This window comes from Gossypium hirsutum, unplaced genomic scaffold, assembly GCF_007990345.1.
Source record: "Gossypium hirsutum isolate 1008001.06 unplaced genomic scaffold, Gossypium_hirsutum_v2.1 scaffold_176, whole genome shotgun sequence".
In the NCBI taxonomy this organism is placed as follows: domain Eukaryota; kingdom Viridiplantae; phylum Streptophyta; class Magnoliopsida; order Malvales; family Malvaceae; genus Gossypium; species Gossypium hirsutum.
In genome coordinates this window covers 21,542-43,690 of record NW_024402855.1, presented here as the reverse complement: position 1 = coordinate 43,690, position 22,149 = coordinate 21,542, and the positions used below count along the sequence as shown (strand labels likewise).

Here is a 22,149-nt window from a genome sequence, read left to right as displayed (position 1 = left end):
ATTCAGGAGGAAAAACATAGTCTAACAATACCTTCAGCCTTCATTTTCTGCTGTAAGTTCTTTGTCAATTCGTCACTGTACAGGGATCCCTGAGTCGTGGAACTTGTTCAGAAGTGCTGCTTGCAGCTGCACTTTCCTTAATGCAATTCTTTTGTTTCCTAAAACTCAAGTTGCATAAGGAAAGCTTAGTCAAACCTAAGGTCTTATTCAGAAGCCAAAAATGTGTATAATAATACCTTCAGCCTTCATTCTCAGCAGCGGTTTTTTCACCAATACATCATTAGTAACAGGAAACTCCTGAGTCACAGCAATGTTTTTTGCAGTTTGACCTTCCTTGTTTTGCATTTCTTTTTGTTTCCTTCAACTCAAGTTGCGTCATCTCCAAAGCAGATTGTAACCTTGCAATTTCTTGGTTTTTGGATTCCTCAAGCTCAGCCTGCCCTAATAAATTAATCTGTTAGGAACAAGAAAAATACCAAATTGCAGTAATCCTGCTAATGGTTGTTATCCTTTTATAGCATGTTTTACCATGAGAAATTAAGTAGAAATGGACTAATTCTACCAAAGGTAACTTGTACATAAGCATTATTGGTAGCCTTCTAATGATACCAAGAAAATGCATCTGCTATTCCTAACCTATAAGCAAACCAAGGGCACTATAATTTTAGTCCGGGAAAAGGAAAACATCACCCAGACCATAAATAAAATGGAAAGCATAAGAAATTTCTCCATAAACAAATTCGCATAATAGTTTTATTACTAATCAGATATTCAGGCTATTTTTGAATTGACATAGAATCTTAGGACATATATGTTAAGCAATATGTAGATATGTGAATCATTGGAAGATTTGATAGCTGATTATTAGGGATTATATTTTTTTCCTTATAAGATAGTCTCTAAACATGTATATTTATGTGCTATGAAACACGGACACATAATACGAGTTATAACATGATATGGACACGACGATACGATAATTTCAAAAAGATGAGGATATGAGTAAGGCATGACACGACAATAAAAATATTTTTATCTATATTTTTATGTTAAAATATTTCATTTGTTTACCACCTTGTTGTTAAAATAATAATAGCATTTTTTAATTTAATTTAATCTTAATTAATTAAAATATTTGAAGTTAAAATTTTATAAATTAAATGTTATTTGTATAGTTTCTAAAACTCAAAGTATAACTTGTGCTAAATAACCCAAATATATTATAATAAATAACTGAAGCCCATCCTAAAAAAACCAAATGGGGTGTTTGGTAAAATAGAATTTTGGGTCTTTTTTAGTTGATCTAGGCACAAATAGAGGATTGGGTAATCGAACCTTCTAATTGTAGTATTCGGTAAATAGAGGTTTACAAAAACTTGTTAAGTTAAAACTTCCAAAACAAAAAAAAAATGCTATGATGAACAACTTTTTTCAACAACTGATTAGGAATGTGATACATAGAATGACATATTTGATCATGGCTTGCTAAAAAATTATTCATTTTGCCACATGCTTGCTCAAAAATTATTCCATTTGCCACATGTATCTATTTTTTGAATATTTATGTACTCTTAATTTATTTTAATTTACTTGTGTAAAATGATTTCTTATGCAACTTTATCATAATTGAAATGTGTTACTTGACAAATTTATTTAGAGTGTAACATAATTATCACTAATTTACGTACTAAGAATATGACATAATTATCACTAAGAATATAGTTTACAATTATATTGATACACTATTAATATTTATCAATTTCCACAATGTTAATATTTGCAAATAAGAAATTTAAGAAATTTGTTTATTTAAATTTTTAAAAATATTCACTAATTAATTTCCGTAATAGATGTTTTAATTCCTTGATAATTATGTTTTATTTCAATAATTTCACCCAATAAAAACTAAAGTATTACAAACAAATAAATATGTAATAATAAAATGTGTCAATCCTTTATTTGTCATTTTTACACATATCAACTTTTTAGCTTTCAGGTAAATTTTGCCAAACATTTTTTAAATAAACAGTTAATAGAATCAATTGGACAAATTAATTAATAGAACCAATTGGTCAAACTAACCACTGTAATCAACAATCAATTATCAGCTAATTGCTAAATATGACCAAAGCTTGAATTCAAAAAAACAACCAAAGCTCAACAACTAAAAAAAAACTCTACCAAAAAAAAATTATATCACTTCATCAAAGCGATGAGTTCAATACACCAAAAAATTAACGCTAGAGACACTTGTTTCTTTCTACCACCACAAGTCCTCTTCCTCCTTTTTCTCATTCATCAATCGACTACTTCTTTTTCATCGCTTATTGACCGCCAACTGTCCGTGTTCGTTTGTATCCATTTTTGGACTAGTGTCTTGATCGTGCCAAGACCAAGTCCAATTTTTTTTTCTTTGATGTATTTCAATATGTGTCGTACATATCCGGGGCGTATCCGTGATATGTTTGTGTCAAACACCCGTACGACACCAATACGAGAGGGGAAGAGTAGTGTCGGTGCTTCATAGTTTGTGTTAGAGTATGCCCAAAGAGCAATAATGAGATAGTTGTAATTACATACTCATTTTACCTTTTTATTAATATAAGACATTCCCATTATTATTTAAGTTTCTTTTTTTGTGCGTATAAATAACTTATCAATAATAAATTTTCTTAAAAGATCGTTAATCAAATATTATTGTAAGATTGAACAATAATAATGAATTGAGACTAATGTGTAGTTGATTGATGATAAAGTATTGTCATTGAAATAGGGATGTCAAAATCAATACATGAGTGTGTTAGAGAACAACATACTAGACTGACCGTCATGAGTATGTTTTTTGGATTATTATGAAATAGTCACAAACATTACTTATAATGATAATTATGTATATGATCCTCAAACTTGAGATCATTATTTTCCCCACATCATGAATCGTATATTTTGATACAGTCAAACGTCTACTGTAATAGATTATACTATAAAGACTAATATTGAATATACTACAATCCATGTAGTGTGATATGATTGATTAAAATAGGATTTATTCCTCCTATATCATTGGAGTAATATCTTATTCTATTTGATAGAGTGAGACTAGAAATGTATGGTAATACTCAAATAAGTTAATATGAAAAATTCCCATTTTTTTATAGTAATCTACCTAGACTATCAAGAAATATGGTATTGGATTATACAAGTGTGATGATATCATGACTTGTGTCCAATCTAGATATAAGAAAAAAAAAGATATGATGCATGAAAAGTTTATCACAGAAAGGTTATGTCGAATCACGGTTTCTTGTAACTTGAGTGACAATAATGCATTGCTAGACGTCACTCATTACTTGTAACATTAGAAATGTTCTAGTATTACTACTAATATTATAAGAACCTATAGGGTCACACCTTATTATTAAAGCAAACAGAATTCACGCCAATGGAATGGGCATATACTTTCCTAAATACAACTATGGTGGATAAGTATCACATGACGGACAGAATCGTCCGGCGAACAATAGTTCCTGGTGAATAGTATTGCATGGCAGACAAAATAACCTGGCATAGAATTACTGGGCAAATGGATTATTTGGCGGATACGATTCGCAACATCTTTTCAGAGTTAATATTTGTGAAAGTTAATATTCTTTTGGAAGGAATATAATTTAAATATCTTTCATGATTTTCTTTAAAAGTAAAAGGGAAATTATTCCGTTTTTAATACACATGATATTAATAAAAGGAATACAATCCAAGATTATGTAGAAGAGTGTAAGAAAAATCAAATTAGGTCTAGCAGCCGAAAAGTTTGTATTCTCTCTAAAAAAGTTAAAAGAGTTTTGTTGTTCGTGCTTAACTGGGTGGGCCACGTAGTGCCGAGACACTTTGTTACGGCTAGGATTGATATCGCAAAAAGGAATCCAACCAACAACCTTCTTACTCACAGTTCTTCAATTTTGAAAAGTATATATTCAACCCTATTTCAACCCGACTCGTTTATGGTACATGGATCGTGGTTGACAATCGTCGAAATAATTTTTTCGTGGTATCATGGCCTCTTGGCTCGATTTAGTGAGTTCACATTTTGTTATTTTAAACGAGAATCATTTGAGTATTTCATGGGTTCGTGTACATGGCCAACACAAGCAGGTGTACCATCATCTCCACAGAAAATCTACAACTTTCGACGGCTGGAGGGCTTGCACGTGAGGCTCATGCACCACATAAAGGTTTGCAACTTTGCTTCACGCGTCGGCATGCCTAGGTGTGTAGAGTGTTGTCTCACCTTCGGCTTTCGTCCCCGATGTTGACTCCTTGTCTGACCTTAGCCTAGTGATCGGTTGCTTGATCAAATGAGGTTTCATGGGTCATTTGGTTATTTTTGGGGTTTCACACTATTTTGGTTCTATTTTTTTTGCTTATTTCGAGATTAATTTGAGTTGATTAATCATCATTTGGACTAGTTTCATTATTTTTTGTTTGTGCTGTTCAAAATTTTTTGAATTACAGTTGAATTTTATCTAGAATCTATTTGTTCTTCGTAAGTGTTAAGTTTTCTTAAGAAGAGATATGATGATTGACTCTAGATTGGCTGCGAGTAAGATGATTCCGGTTATGTCTAAAATTAGAGAGCACAAAGTCAATGGATACAATTATTTTGAATGTAGTAAGACGGTTCAGATCTACTTGAGAAGTATTGACAAGCATGATCACCTGACCAATAACCCACCCACTGATGAGACACGGAAAACATAGGTAAGAGATGATGCCAAACTATTTTTGTAGATTCGCAATTCTATTGACAGTGAAGTAATTGCTTTGATTAATCATTGCGAATTTGTTAAAAAACTAGTGGAGTATCTGGATTTTTTATGTTTCGAGAAATGAAATATCTCATATGTATGAAGTGTTCCAAGTGTTTTATCGTCTGGAGAAGCAGAATAAATCTCTGAGAGCTTACTTAATCGACTTTAAGAGAGTGTATGAAGAACCCAATGGGAACAAATGATGTTTATGAGTTTTCTCTTTGGTCATTTTCCAGAGTTTGAGGCTACCAGATCCCAAAACACACATTTTGCTCGGACTCAGTAATGTATGGTGGGTCACGGTAATAAGACATAAGATCAACTACTCGTGACAAACATGGTGTAGTCACAAAACAAGGTGTGGTGTGTTATTATTGTCATGAGTCTGTCTAAAGCTTCAGACTTAGGCTAGGAGAGCATAGTCACCACATTTTGCAGCAATAAGTACTATGACCATTTCACTATCTGGAAAATTTACTCCTATCACTTCTATTTTTGAGTCAGGTAACTCCACTAAGTGGCTCATTTCTTCATCATCCAATTGAATCATTGATTCTAGTGCTATAGATCACATGATGGATAATACAAATATCTTTTTAACCTACATAAAATACTTCTAAAGTTGTTCTAGCTAATGGGTCCAATTCTCATGTTCTTGGATCTAGCATCGTTATCCTACATCATCTATTTCTATCATTTATGCGTTAAACATAATCGACTTTTCTTCCAACTTATTGATTGCTAGTAAGCTTACTTGTGCCCTTAATAGTTGTCTTATTCTTTCCAAATCATTCTCTCTTTCAGGATCTTACGAAAACAGATTATTGGTAGAGGTCATGAGTTTGGAGGTATTTTATCTTCCTGATACATAAATGTTGAGAGCTATTGCTTGCTCTAGTATGCAATGTCCCTTTGAGGTCATTATTGGTTAGGTCGTCCCTCAATTTCTAGAATCAATAAAAGAGTTGAGTTTCTTTTGAGTTAGTCCATTATGATGTTTAGGGTTCGTGTCCTACTACTTTAAAGTCTGAGTTTCATTATTTTTTTGGACAATCATTCATGCGTAACTTGGTTATGTTTAATGAAAAATCGTTGTGATTTATTTTGGTAAAAGGACCCCTTTGATCCTTCTCAATTTTAAAATTTAACAAATTGGTCACTCTTAAAAAAATTAGATCAACTAAGGATAATTAAGCACAATATTAATGTTTTTTTTGTCAATTGTACATAATTTTGTTTGGTATAATAATAAAATTAACCTTTGATGTCTACATATTTTGTCATTTTGGTCTTAATTCTACAAAATTCAATAAATTCAACATTAACATTTACACATTTATACAAATGTTGCGGGATAAATTTGTTAAATTAAGACTAAATTGACAGAATGTGTAAACTTTGATGGCTAAATATATTATTATACTAATCAAAATCATGTACAATTGATGAAAAACATTAATGTCATGATTAATTATCCTTAGTTGCTCACTTTTGAAATTGAAAATGATTAAATTGTTTTGATTTTTTTGAGAGGGACTGTAGAGGTCTTTTTACCCTTTACTTTGTATCTTTTGTGCCTCTTGTACTGAAATTAAAACTCAATTTAATGTTTTTTTTTTCTTATTTTGCGAAGTGATAATATAAAATACATTTTATGCTATGCTTTCCATGTTTATGACTTAAAATGGTATTACTCATCAACCCTTTTCTGTTGCTACTCTATTCTAGAATAGAGTGGCTAAAAGAAAAAAAAAATAGACATTTTCTTGAATTGGCCAAAAGCTCTCCTTTTTTAGATAAGTGTTTTTAGATTATTATATAAGTCACAATATTTCTTATAGTGATAATTATATGTATAATCCTTAGATTTGAGATCATCAAAGTCCCAACATTGTTTCTTGGATTGGCCACACTTTGTATAGTAAGATTTGAGTTATTAAGATAGGATTTGTCCCTCTTGCATAATAGAAGTAATATCTCATATAACATCTTTGAAAACCCCGTGATCATAATGGAATAATTTTGAACAATTATGAGTCAAATTTGTATGAATAAATAAAATGTTAATTATAAGCGTTAGTGGAAAAGGTAATATGATACGGGAGAAAATTTAAAAGAATGATTTATTAAAAAAATTAATTTGGGATATAAATTAAATTGTAAAGTTTTACAAAATGTTAGGTCAAAGTGAGAAATTTATAGTAAAAAATGATTAAATTGAATTAATAGTGAGATGTGTGAGGACATGAAAAACAATTTTACCAAGAGTTAGTAGACAATGATGATGGATTGATTTTTCTTAATGGATAAGTAATAAAAATCTTATTATTTTATTTTATTTCTATTATGTTTTATTATTATATTGGTGATATTTTAAAAGAAAGATGGAAAAGATTCATCATCTTTCTCCATCTCTTTCACGTCACCACCGTAGAGAAGAAGAAAAAACATTTCATTCCTTTACAAATTGATCCTCCATCTCTATTAAAGACCCTTCCAAGCTTAAAACCATCAACTTTCTTTAGAAAAACTATAACCTAGAAAGCTTAGATTTTTTTAATAGAAGGAAAGTGTTCATACTTGAAGAGAGAAAATCTAGATAATGTGAAGAACTAAAGTTTTAAGTTAAGATCTTCATTATTTAGTGATAGTTTTATGTCTATTTTGATTATTTGAACATGAAAATGTTGTGGATAAAGAATATAAATTTTTCATATTTTATGATATTGATGTGAAATGAAGAGAAAGAGAAGGAATAAGATAGGAGTGTAGACAAGGGGAAACAAGTAGACAAAGCTTGAAGGAAGTCTAATTTAGCTAAATTTGTAAGTACGGTAGAATTCTTTCTTACCTAATTAGATTTTATTAAAATGATAAATTAAAGAGCATGCTAATGTTACGAGTTAAGTACTTGTAACTTAGTAAATGTGTGAATGATTCAAGAAAATAGGAAATGTTGCGGTTATTATTGATATGATTAAATGTGTAGAAAAAAGAACTAAATTGTAAAATGTTAAAAAAGTTATGTGGCTGTGAAAATATGAAACTTAATTGTGCTTGTGATGAATATTGATTTTATAATAATGTAAAAGCTATTGTAGACAAGTTCTGAACTTGTGAGATATATGGCTTGTCATTAGGAATATCATAGCACACTTGTGAATTTAGTACTCTGGTGCTCCTGAAACTAGCACTTCGGTGCTCTTAAATTTAGCACTTACATGCTCTTGTATTTGTGATTTCATTTTGTTTATCCTTTTTGTTCACTTGAGTCTACAATGGGCGAAATTGAGTGATACATGAACAATGCATGAATGATTACAGTATGCTAAGTGAAAAAGAATGTCGACTAATCTTGTTGCTATTGTGTACTTTATTTACGACTAATTACTATGATCATGTTAAGATAGTTAATTAAACTTAGTGGTAACGTTTGAATTCTCTATTACTTATCAAGCTTTTACAAGCTTAATGTGTTGTTTTAAACGTGTAGGTAAAGATTGTTTTGAAGGCAAATTTTGAAGTGACTCTCCCCATCCTTATCTCATCATCAAGCAAGGAGTGAAGAGTATGAAGCTTAAATATTGGTAATAAGGTGGCATGTAAATAGGATTAGAACCATATGAATTTTTGTTGTAAAGTAACTAATTGGTTCAATAACTATGTCACGCATGCTTAATGTCATTTTGGCACCTTGGGATAATTTTCTTTGAACGGATATACTCATGTTTTTTGTGACCATTTATCACTTATGACTAGCTCTTTTATTACATTTTCGGACTCTATTTCAATTCCTAAAACTTTTAGGGAAGCTTTGTCCCATCCTGGCTGGCGTGATGCAATGATATAAGAGATGACTGCTTTAGATGGTAATAGTACTTGAGAATTGGTGGATTTGTTTTCTGGAAAGAAGGCTATTGGATGTAAATAGGTTTTTGAAGTTAAAGTTAATCCTGATGCAGATTGGGCAGGATCAGAGATGGATATAAGGTCAACTACAGATTATTGTGTTTTTGTTGGAGGGAATCTAAGTTTTTGGAAAAATAAGAAGCAAAGTGTAGTATCACAGTCAAGTGTAGAATCTGAATACAAAACTCGACACAATATAAATGTGAGGTTATGTGGTTACAACAGTTATTGAATGAACTTGGCTCTCATATGTCGTTACCAGCAAAACTATAGTGTGACAGTCAAGTTGCTCTTCATATATTTTCCAATCCAGTGTTTCATGAACAAACCAAGCTTGTTAAAATCAACTGTCATTATTCATGAGAAGATTCAACAAAAATTTATATCAACAGGCTATGTCAGAAACAAGAGATCAATTAAGAGATCTTTACAAAAAGTGGATCTCGAATTGATTATATTTGTAGCAATCTGGGAATGATTAATATCTATGCTCCAACTCGAGAGGGAGTGTTAAGGAATGTGTAGTTATGTGAATCATAAGAAGATTAGATAGTTGATTATTAGGGATTAGATTTTGTTCACTTTCATTTGCTTTCCTTATAGAGTAGGCTCTAAACCTGTTTATCTATTGTACCGTTTGATGGAATGTAGAAGATAGAAAATTCATTATCTCATTCTCCTCATGTTCGATTATTTCGTTTCAGTATTTTATTTTAATATATATGGAAAAGTTATAAACTCATCTACTTCTAGTAAAGTAATCAAGAAAAGACCTACCCTCAATTTTTCTCCAACTGCAAGCTGCTTGTAAGTTCTTTAACTTGCTTTTCCAGCTTATCCTTGGCGTCTTGGAGTGCACCAGTTTCCTTGGCAGCCTGCAGACAGACAAGGTGTAATCGATTTACATAATCAATCCCCTACTATCACCTTAGAGATGAGACTAACAAAAGATCACATCAAACAAATGAATTGTTTTCCTCTGGCAGGAATGGAAGAAAACTAGGATTACAAGAGATGACATTATATTATAATACCAACTAATGCAAGCAACATAAGCGCAAAAGATAGAATTAGTATCCCATTTCTCAATAACTGCTGTTAGTAGGGGTTTGTTCTAGATATTCCTTCGTTCTATAATTAATCAAAACGAGCAAAAATTACATTAATATTCACATACAATAGCATACTTTCGGGAATATCATCATCTATCAAGAAATTTTGTTGAAAACAAGATTAGATCAATAGCTTCAGCAAATTAAAGGAAAAAAAGAAATAAAGAAATGACAAATTCACCATTCTTAGCTTCACTAATTCTCCAAATGCATTGCTTCCTCTCACGGCACATTGTATGATAAGTGCTGCTTCCTTTAACCGACGATAACGAAGGTTGGCCAATTTTCGTCGACAATGAGTCTGTAGTAGACAAGAACTAACATAGCTTCAGAATCCAAACAGAAATCATAACAAAAATTGCAGCTGGGAATTGCGATATAAAAAACATCAGCATGATTTCTTTTGTTAAATTAACCAACATCAATATTTAATGCAAGACAACTAAGATAACACAGAAAGGCTGTTTTTTTTATTGGAAATAGTTAAACCTAGAACCTCCTTTAGCGCAATCCTACTATTTACAACCTAGGGCACACCAGAGGTTGCTTTGGCTTTTTAGAACTAATAAGAGGGAATGCTAGACTTTCTTTTCCCTTTTGATTTTACTTTTATAGGCAAAACCTAGGTCCAGAATGAGAATGAACTCATTATAGTTTGATCTAGAATAAAGTAAATGCAGGATCTAAGTAATAAGTTCTATTCAACATACTCTCTTATTTCTGAATCCTGTTGACTGGAGATAATAAGGGGAAAATATAAGTTCCACGTGGTTGAATTCTTAGAAACATAGCGTAAAACGAGAAATAAAGAGGAAGGTAGTAGCTATTAATGTTTCCTTGTTTAAAAGAAATTTTTATCTTTACCTGAATTACAGTTGCAGCTACAGTCCGCTTCCTGGACCGAAGCTCATTACGAGCACTAAGGGCACGTAAACTTGCCTGAATGGAAATAGCTGAGAAGCGCAAATTATTGTATGCTTTCCTTTTTAGAAACCTGCGTGCATATTTTTGAATTTTCAAACTAGCAGCTTCCCTCCTCATTCCCTCATACAGATGGCGTGTCATTTGTCCTGCAAGAATGTTAGAGAAAACAAAAGGAAAGGTATATAAGACTAGATATATTCATCAAACAAAAAATGACAATAGATATACATATAACAGCAGCAACTCCATCTTATGAAACAATCACGTCTGCACATATATGAAACTCTTGTTACCTCTAGAAAAGGCTTGAATTTGTGTGGCAGATGATTTTAGCAAGACAAACTTTTTGCGACACATATATGTACAGGCTCTTCTCTGTATTTTTGTAGCTGACCTTCCCAAAATCTCACCTCGCTGACCATCCAGTTCTGCCATCTGACCAGCCCTAAGAAAAACTTTTGTTTTACCAATCTGCAACAGCAGAAAATCTGTAAGTACAGAATTAAGTGGTACAAGAGCCTAATGGAAGCAAAAAAATAAAATATACTAAATATCAAAACTGATGCAAGAAATGTGTAGTGTGGACATGCATGATATATAGGAACTTCTTAAGAAATAAATGGATTGACAAAAGCTGCCCCAAAGTTTAACTTTAAGAAAATTTATAAATACATCATGTACCTGATAACCAGTGAGGTTACTCTTCTCCAGAATCTTTTTGCAAGCAGCGATATCATCTTTCTTGCCACTGAATAAGTAACTCGTGAATTCTAGTAACATAATTCTAAAGAATAAAAGGTGCACCTAAACAGAAGTAATAATTTTGAACTGCAAGGGATAATCATGAAAAGCTACCTCTTATTTCGAACCTCTGGAGCCAATATGACAAACCGATCTATAAATTCATGAAACAGCTTTCGGGAGGGAAATCCGGCACAACTAATTCTAATTGCCTCCATCACTCCCTGGAATCAAACATGCATAAAAACTAATGGACTTACAGACAGGTTACTTAGGCATTGACCAAAACGTCAAAACTTACCCCACATCGAAGTTGTTGTAGTACATTATTGTTTTCAAATATTGCTGGCTTAAGAGCATTATTTGGCTTTACACAACGAACGTAGTGTGGCTCAGTGGAACTCAAAGTCTCGAGCAAAGATTGGAGTTGTAGCTGTATAAAGCACATGGTATGCATGAGATGAAAGAAAATAGAGGAAGAATATAATCTGCCTTTAACAGACGCACCAAAGCTAAAACAGACCTTGAAGCCAGAACCTATAGAAGAAAACTTTGATGATTTGGAAGATTCCTCAGGTAAAGGAGGAAACAAGCTTGAAACAAAAGAGCACTTTGAAGCAGCCAGTAAGGCTTGATGCTCTGGAACAACATAATCTTTGTTCTTATCCAGGAAAAGCTCGGTTTGGTAAGTCACCTGTAGTAGAAATTCCTTCCACTCAATATTAAGAAGATTTCACAAAAGTAGATTAGAGAATCATAACTGATTATGACTATTTCTAGCGAATGATGAGACCTTATTGGATTTAATGTAACTGATTTAATTATTTATAGAACAAAAATCTGATATCGGTTTCTGTTATCTAGATTCCACATATATGGATTCCTATGCATAGTTTGAGTAGAGTTAGCTAATTGGATTCTTCTTGTTTAATCTTAACCAATTTAGACATGTGTTAGATGTCAAGTTTAACATCGATTTTCAAAGTTGGAGTAAGGAGTAAGGAGTCATAAGCAGCCAAATACCCTATATATTCTCTATATATAGTGGAGAATAACATAGATATTTCCATCAGCCTTATCTTTTATCTTGCTATTTAAGTGCCTCTGTAAGGATGTCCTGGCATAAGGAGATACTTACATCGCCAGCATAATGATAAATGGTGAAGTCAGTGCGCGACAACTTAGGCTTACTGAAGCGTTTATGGTCTTTAAAAGTCTGATAAAGCTTTTGAGCAAATGTCTCATGTGTTGATCTGGGGAACATGCTATGGAAATAAAAGGAGTTATAGTTACAACTTCACTGGGTGATTGAAGCAAAAGAAAATCAAACTAGCAACTCTAGGTAAAAACAAATACCATTTATTCTTAAAATAAGTTTATCGTTCATACGTATTCTAATACCTACCAAGCCTCATCAAGAAGAGCTATGATGCCACCAGGTTTCTGTAAGCAGAAAAGTGAAGATTAATAGATAAAAGTAATATTATACATTATGGAAAATTATTCTCCCTCCCTGGTTTCATGAAGGTCTCTGTAGCTTCATTTTCAATATATGCATAAATTATGAACATCAACAAACATAAAATGTCAACATAATAATTTGTTTCCAGTGTCTGTAGGATATGATCACTTAGATTCTTTCAATGTTGACATTTCATTTTTAAGAAGTTCGGAAGGGCAGTGGCTAACATTTTGAAGTGGATGGAGTATTTATTTCATACGACAATCAACATCAACAAACAAGTGAAGTCCGTTGTGAGTGCTATCGTTTTTGTCAAGATGAGTTTAGGAGGATTTGATGCATAACACAAGAAAGAGAAACCGGTAGAGACTGTTATGATCGAACACTTGGGTTTTTGTTTCAGTAAAAAAATAGTTAACATGCGGTAACATATGATCAAGCATTTAATCAGTCATCTGTTCTATCTTTGTTTGCTTACACTCGAGCTTCTTGTATATTTTTGCTCTCTAGTTTGCCAACCACGATTCTGCAATTGCCAATGATAATTAAATCTTGATATGGAATTGTTACAATTGTGTGTTTGAGATTGATAGTTCATCTCATCAAAAGGAGAATAGAACTTTGGAACTCTTCAGAGAGAGACTCTCAGGGTTTTCAGAAATGTTGCTTAAGGTTTTATTATTCCATTTGTTCTTTAAACAAGGACTAATCTTTTTCATAAAAGAGGAAACCTATTACCAAAGGAAAATAAATCAACTAAAATAAAAAGATAATCAAGAAACCTAAAGAAAGAAATAGAAGTGTTATCTAAGCTTTAATTAATGATTTTAGATTAACAATATTTCCTAAAATAGATTTGGCCCATAACAACATCATAGGATGTGTTGAAAAAGATAACTCAATTAGATTGAATCATTCAAGAGAAGGCTTTAGTTGAAAAAAGAAAAACATCATAAGAAGTGTTGAAAATGATATTTCAATTTATTAGATTTAATCATTCTCGTTTTTATCTTGATTTTTCTTTGTACTTATAAAGTATTTATCTTGTTATCTTATGCCCCAAGCCTATCTAAAACAGTCATCTTAAATTATGTCCTACTTTTAGTCTACCAGAAATTTCTACGTACGTATCACTTTGTACCTACATATAGCTTGGATTTAGTGTTCTTGATCTAAGAACAGTTTTTCTACCAATTTTCTTAGATGTTATCAAAGTTAATATTTATTAGTATCATATTTTTACTTCGTTTTTTAACATAAAAATAGAGTGTTACATACAAGCCTTTATTGCTATAGTTCTTTTCTTATTTAGACTTATTGGTTTTAAATATTCATTGTCAATCTTTTTTTACCTACAACTTATTCCATAGTGTTAGAGAAAATTCTTATAGCTGTATAAAGCTGATTTATATGGACCATATAAGGGATTTATTATTCTCTTTCCTTTCCTATTAAGCTATATATGCATCTCAAGGTATAAAACAAATATACAATTTTCACCCAAATCAGTTTCGTTCTTCTTCCTCCTTTACTAAATCTCGTTTTTCTAGTATCAAAGTCACTCGGGTCAACTTTTGAGTCCATGTTTTGCTGCTTTAAAACATGAAATGTTTTCATATCACTTTTAAAATGATCGTTAATGTGCACCACCGACACAGGGAGGAGCAAACGAGTCTCCTCAGCTATTAGGGAATTTCCAACGACTAGAAGGCAAGCGCATGAAGCACATGCACCATTGAAATCTTTGCACACCATTGTCACACGATGACGCATGAGGGCATGTAGGATGTTACCTGCTCACCAGGCCTCGGCTCTAACGTCAATTCACGATTTTGACCCAAGCCCAATGGTTGGGTGTTCAATTGGAGGTGGCACTGATGGCATTTGGTGAGTTTTTGGGGTGTTGTTATTGTTCACTATAGTTCGTTATTATTCTAAAGGCTAGTTGTTCAATTTACTTGGCTTTTGTAGATTAATAAGTTTGTGCAATTTGTGTTTTTGAGGTTATTTGCTATTTCAGGGCTTTTGGAGTTAACGTGTAATTACCAAATTTACAAAGTATAGTGACTGATTTGGAAGTTATAATAAGCAAGATGATTCCGGTGATGTTTATGATTACATATCAAAAATTGAATGGGTCCAACTATTTAGACTACAGCAAAACTGTAAAAATTTATTGAAAGAGTATCGATAAAGATGACCACTTGGTCAAGAATCCACCTATTGATGATGCTAAGTAGGCCTGGTTAAGAAATGATGCACAATTGTTCTTGTAGATGTACGATTCTATCAATAGTGAGGTAATCACTTTAACTAATAATTGTGGATTTGTTAAAGAACTAATGAACTATTTGAATTTTTTGTACTCTGAGAAAGGAAATGTCTCACTGATGTAAAAAATATGCAAAGCCTTCTACTAACTAGATAAGCAAGATAGGTCACAACATGTTTTTTCAATTTCAAGAGAGCATACAAGGAGTTTAATGTTTTGCAACCATTTAGCCCAAACGTGAAAGTTAAATAGACTCATCAGGATCAAATGACTATAATGAGCTTTCTTTCTGGTCTTCTGTAAAAATTTGAGGCTGCTAAACCTTAAATCCTCTTTTGATTTAAGATCACATCTTTGCAAGATACCTTGATGGTTATTGAAAGCTCTCATTTAGTTCAAACTAATAATAGTGCCCTTGTGGCTTGTGGTAACAAAACAAAAGGATCGAGTAATCGTTACAAAGGGACCAGTAGTCGCGATCAAGAAATAGGGTGAATCATGTTCTAATATTGTTATGAGCCAAGCCATACTAAAAGTTTTTGTGTAAAGCTACAAAATAAGGCTCAAAGATCGTAGTTATCAAATATTAAAACATCAAGTAACAAGACCATCCTACAATCTAAAAAAGACTCTTCTTCTATCACTGCTATTGCTGAGTCACGTGTCTCTGAAAAGTGTCTTCTTTCCTCAACTTCCAAATGGGTCATTGATTCCAGTGCTACAGATCATATGATGAGTAATTCAACTATCTTTCACACCATTAATTCTCATACAAACATTACTAAAGTTGTCTTAGCTGATAGATCAACATTTATGTATTCTTGGATCCGGCACCATTAATCCAACACATCTATTTCCATAATTTTTTTGTTAAAATTACTTGATCTTACTTTTAACCTAATATCTATCAGTAAGCTTACTTGTAACCTAAATTATTTGTTGTCATTTTTCCCTGATCATTTTCTCTTTTAAGCTCTTTAAGACAAAGCAAATTATTGGTAAAGGCCTTGGGTCTGAAAGTCTTTACGTTCTTATACAATACTGCCAAGATTAGTTGCTTATTCTAGTTTGCTGTCCCGTTTTAAGGTACACTGTCAGTTAGGCCATCCTTCCTTGCCTTGCTTAAAGAAATTGTGTCTGCGGTTTAAGAAATCTTCTTTATTAGATTGTGAGTCATTTTAGTTTGCTAGACATCTTCCTTTAATGTCCAGAGTTAATAAACAAGTAGAATCTCCCTTTGAATTGATTCATTAGACCCAGTTGCAAAGAGGAACTCTTCCAAAATTTTGTTGTCTTGTTCAACCAACCTTGAGTAGGACCTACAACAATTTAATGAAAAAAAAATGCATTTTACATCGAGACTTAGAAGAGAAGGAGAATATGGAGATTCCTCCTAGATTTGAGGATGAAAAAGCATGAGGAAAAAAGTGTAGATTAAAGAAAGCCTTGTACGGTTTGGAACAATCTTATAGAGCATGGTTTGATACATTCAGCAAAACCATGGTTTTTTTTGGCTATCGAAAAAACAATTCTAAGCATACCCTCATCATAAACATCTAACAATAAGATCACTCTTATTATTATTAATATTGATGACATACTAATGACGAGAGATGACAAAGAAGGGATGACTCAACTAAAAGAAAATTGGCTCAGGAGTTTGAAATCAAAGATATTGGGAGGCTACAAAATTTCTTGAGAATTGAATTTTCCAGATTAGAGAAAGGGATATTAATCTCTCTTAGAAATTACATATTATAGCTGCTAACAAATATTTGGTTTGATGAGGTGTAACCCTGGAGAATCACCTATTGAGAGAAATCATAAGTTGAAAGCATGGATTGGAGAGTCAGTGGAGAAAGAGAGATATTAAGGTCTAGTTGGACAACTGATTTATATCTCACACACTAAAATAGACATAGCTTATGCAATCAATATAGTAAATCATTTCATGCATGATCCTCGAGAACCTCATATACAAGCAGCCCCTCGCATTCTACGTTACCTAAAGTCTACTCTAGGAAATGGCCCTTCTTCTAAATTTGGTCATCTCCAAATAAAAAGCATTTATAAATATGGATTGGGCTAGATCTTTAAAAGCTAGGAGGTCCACATCTAGGTATTAAACATTTCAAAGGAAAACTTATCACTTAGAGAAGCAAAAATGTAGTTGCTTGATCAAATGTTGACGTAGAGTACAGAGATATTGATGAATTTGGTCAGCATGCAGCAACACTCGATAGCAAGCAGGCCATGAAGACCAAGCTGTGCAGGAGCTGCTACAACAAGTTTTTGGTTATTTTGTAAACTTTAGTTGATGAAATGAGTCTTAGTTCATTTCTAACTAAGTTAGGCCTATGATTGATGTAATTAGCTAGAGTGTGAGCTGTAAACACAGTTTTTGTTCAAGCTTACAAGTTTAAATTTCAAGTTTCTATGTAATTAGTGGAGGTAGGTAATGTTTAGGTGATTACTTGCTGTTTTTGACAAGCTTAGTGCTTGATTTATGTACTGGCATCATGCCATTGTTTTCTTAACGAATGAATCAGATTTGTTCATCAAATTTCTCTCCATTTTTCCTTAGCTTTTCTTCTTTCTTTTGCTCGAATTCATTTGATTGCTCAGCAAGCACCGAGGCTTGTTGCACAAGACACTTGCCGAGTCTGTTATTTCTGTTACAGCACCAACAGATATTGCTCAAGGTGTTTCTGAACTCTTGTGTTTGAAGGAATTGGACTTGTCAAGGAATAAGAAAATGTCCTTGTAATGTGGCAAAAAGGCTATTATCAGTGTAGCTCAAAATCCAGTTCAACATTATTGAACAAACTATATTAGTAGTCACTTTATCAAAGAGAAATTGACCACATGCTCCTTAAACTTAGTTCATGTGACGTTTGACAAGTAGTTAGCTTACATATTCACAAAAAGGATTGAGAAAAAGGGCCTATCATATTCTGGTGTACAAGTTGGAGATGTGTGATATCTATGCACCAAATTGATGGGGAGAGTTGACAACTAACTGAATTAGGATTGCTGTGTTTAAGGATAACAACAATTCTTGACTTTCAGGGTTCTTTTTACAAATATTTAGCTTTATTATTTCCTTAGATAGATTTATTCATGGTGTATAAATACCTACGTAATTTCTCACTCAAGACATTGAAATTCATCAAACATCTCTTCTAAATTTGTTTAAAGGTTGCTACCACTATTGTTCACAAAAAAAGATCGTAGGTAGCTTTGGGAGGAATCTATTCTTACAACTATGTAACTTACAATTGGATAAATATAAAGATTTCAAGGTTTCATGCACCTCAAAGTTTCAAAAGGTTTTTCTTTTTTTTTTCTTTTATCTAAGTTGTGCTCTAACCAACCATTAGAAGTGTTTATTCATAATCACAACCGAGGTAAATTAAACCTAAGAGAAATGAAGTAATTCTTTGTAGGTTAAATTTTGAAGCAAGAAGGATACAAATGTTATGACCTTATTTCCAGAAAAAATGTTTGCCACCATGGATGTCACCTTTTTTAAGTCTGTTTTAGTGAAACTCACCTTTAGGATGAGATATATTGAAGATTTGGGATACTTAGATGTTTTTGTAAATCAAAATACCATATTGATTTCTACAATGTCATATATGCAAAACCTAGTGTTTTAACTAATGAAAACCAAGGTTCAGATTTTAGAAGTCATAATAATTTGGATGCAGTGGAAAGACAAGAAGTACGAAAGAAACTCCTTGTTTACTTGTAGAGAAAATAAATTCAAAGTAATAAGGCCAATGCTTATCATAATGTCAAGAATCTAAACCGGAGGTTGATCAAAACTCTATTGGATCTCCTCGTAACCTTCATTCTGAGTCTATCCAAGCTAGTACACCTAGTTCTCCTAATCCTACTTCTAGTTATTTTTTATCTTAATGTCTAATTGCTAAATGAAAGGGGATTAAAATTTGTACCAAACAACCAATGCCAAAACATGTTTCTTACAAAAATTTGTCACCGAGTGTTTATGCCGGGATGGTATTGGCCAAGTCAAAGGAGGGTATTTTCATCTCTCAACATAATTATGTGTTAGAATTACTTGAAGAAACTGATTTGATTGGGCGTAAGGCTATTGAGACTCTAATTGAACCTATCTTGAAGTTACAACCGACAAGCTTAAAGAAGTGGTGAACAAGGATTATTTTCAAAGGCTAGTTGGTAGAATGAGTTTCTCAAATACACACCCATATATAGCTTTTGCAATTAGTATGGTAAGTCAATTCATGCAATCACCAAACTAGAACACATGGATGTTGCTTATAGAATTCTAAGGTATTTAGAGGCACGCCAAGTAGAGATCTACTATTTGAAAATTGTGGTCACCTACAATTTAAAGTGGTCGCTAATTTCAATTGTTGAAACTATAACTAAAACATAATAGGAAGCACGACATGACCTTGAAATGAAACACAAAGACAACATAAATACCCTAACATGTCAAAATCTATATAACACAAATTATTAACTTATCAAAAATTATATAAATATAAAATAATTTAAACATGATTATGACATTAATATACATATTGCTAGGTCTAGTATTATAGATAAAGATATTTCAAGAAAACTTAAAATTCTCTAATCATTTACCCAAGAAATTATACTATGATAATAAAACAACAATTTGAGAGGCACTAACCAAAAGGACAACGTAATGAAAATATTGAACCATTATAAGATTTGATATTTTAATTTATCTTTCTACTTATCATGTATTTATCTTATTATCTTACAATCTTAGTCTATCTAGAATATCTATACCATAATTATCTCCTAGTTTTAGTCTATCTAGAACTTGTACAAACTTATCGCGTTGTAACCATATATAGTTAATTGATATAGTAGTACGAATATATTTCCTACTACTTTTCTTATAGGATGTATGCTAAAGTTAAAACCACAAGGGTCTAGGTATAGTTAGCCTTAAAATTTTCTTTAATATATGAAATAAACATTCAAGGACTCAAAGAGTGAACCTAGGACACTGGAATTAAGAGTGCAGTATTCTACCAAGAGACTACTCCTAAATTTTTCGTGATTTTTAAAAGAAATTTCCTAAAACACAATTGTGATCAATATCAAACAAACATAAAATCAAGATCATAGCTTCTAAATGAAACACCATCATCGAAGTTCTATATAATCTTAGAGTCAGCAAACAACATAACATTATTTGTAGTTCTTCATATTTCTTAAAATTGTTTTTATAACCAAACAAATTTCACAAAACCTAGCGAATCCTACCCTGTAAAAAAAAAGAGTTAAAACCAACTATTAGTATCATAAAAAAAAAATTAGTAAAATGTGACTAATGATAGCCAAGCTATCTTTGTCAGATATTCCACTTGGCTTGGCAAATGGAGTTTAAATTCTGTATATTATCAAGTAAGCAAAGATCAATATCTAAATCCAAAAATTTATTCCGCAAGATTTTTAATAATTCATGACAAAAGCATAAACTTCTTCCACACAAACACAAATATAAAATATTAGAGCAGAATTTAGATTTCTGGTGAAAAATTAAATTCAAATGGAAGAAGTGATGACATACCTTCTCAATGAGATCAAGAATATCTTGATTATCAACAAATTCTATATAACTCCAATCAATTGCTTCTCTTTCATATTCCTCCTGTTCCATCTTAAAGACATGCTGGCAAATGACAACATTAGCCATGTTAAGCATGGCTTTGAAAGCTTAAAAGCTAAAAATATCCTCAAGACACTAGCACCAATCTAGTGCATAAACCTGATTAAAATGTTGTTGTAGCTTTTCATTTGTCAAATTGATGCAGAATTGCTCAAAACTGTATGGGATGAAAATTTCAAAAATCATGTAAGTGCTAATAGTGCCAAACTACGGAATATGGTAAGTAGTTGTGCACATTGTAAAACTTGAAAACAGACAAAACATGTAGAGAGAATTGAGCTTTAAAATACATGAAACGCCGCCATCTGTCAAAGAAGAAAAACTAAAAGGTAGTTGCCACACTAGCCAAGACAAGCAAAGTAAATTAGAAATAGAGGCCCGCATAATGTTGAAGGAATCTCTACAGTTCATAGCCTTGAAACCTTGAATTCCCCTAATTAGACATCCCAATCATGAAAATGATACAGGGATGTCATGAAAGTTATTGATTTCTGTAAATGACGAAAACAAAGCATACCGGTTAAGCACCTGTTTGTCTTGAAACTCTCAAATCCATAAATATCAAGAACACCAATCAAGAATTTTGATTCTTTATCCTGACCAATAGCAACATTTATCTTCTCCACAAGCCTGGGCAACCAGAGTGCCAAAATGTTAAGAGAAAAACTGTTAGATAAGATGTATTTGGCCTGTGATCTTGTGTCTCTCCAGAATGAATCTCTATGGTAGATTGAAAGTTACCAGTCAAATAATTTTGAATAGACAATTTTGGCAAGAGCATCTCTACTGAGGGCTGCAGCATTTGGATCTAGTGCTTTAGTAATGGTTTCATCACGAGTCACAAAGACACGTTTACATAAGGATTCTTCAAGAGACTTCTCATCACACCTAAACAATAAAGGCATATTAGAGGTTTTCCATTCACATCTACACACAAGAACGACATGATGGATGTTTAAGGATAACAGTAGTAATGACAAATTACATGAAAAGTTCTGCAGCAGTTTTTAGATGGATTCGAGATTTATCATTCCTAAATGTAAGATTTGAAACCATACTTAAAAATCTCCACTTTGATGTTTAATTTTTTTAGTTTAAGAAATAGACTCAATCGTCTCACAAAGTCATTATAGCATCAAGTCAAAAAAAGTTCGTTGATTCAGTATTGTGCAACATACAGTTGAAAGAACCAATACAATCCATAATTATCGTAATCGCACTACTAA

At 32.3% G+C, this 22,149-nt stretch overlaps 1 protein-coding gene across 1 annotated transcript; it reads right to left on the bottom strand.

Moving 5' to 3' along the window:
- Positions 1-9,496: 9,496 nt before the first annotated feature.
- Positions 9,497-21,979, bottom strand: LOC121226429 (myosin-6). Its single transcript, XM_041110358.1, has 15 exons — positions 21,909-21,979; positions 21,665-21,811; positions 21,452-21,553; positions 21,023-21,080; positions 20,825-20,926; positions 12,900-12,937; positions 12,633-12,759; positions 12,018-12,188; positions 11,796-11,927; positions 11,609-11,718; positions 11,435-11,501; positions 11,047-11,224; positions 10,694-10,899; positions 10,011-10,130; positions 9,497-9,592 (listed from the first exon to the last, which is right to left on the bottom strand). Exons 1-15 carry the CDS (start codon positions 21,977-21,979, stop codon positions 9,497-9,499), a joined length of 1,725 nt encoding a protein of 574 aa, XP_040966292.1.
- Between the last annotated feature and the right edge of the window lie 170 nt (positions 21,980-22,149).

Excerpts from the sequence above, each read along its gene's own strand:
- LOC121226429 (XM_041110358.1), bottom strand. The coding sequence starts at position 21,979 with ATGGTTTCAAATCTTACATTTAGGAATGATAAATCTCGAATCCATCTA. Across the intron at positions 21,554-21,664 it reads TATTCAAAATTATTTGACTG|GCTTGTGGAGAAGATAAATG; the intron begins GTAACTTTCAAT and ends CTGGTTGCCCAG. Across the intron at positions 11,225-11,434 it reads GTAACCTCACTGGTTATCAG|ATTGGTAAAACAAAAGTTTT; the intron begins GTACATGATGTA and ends CTGCTGTTGCAG.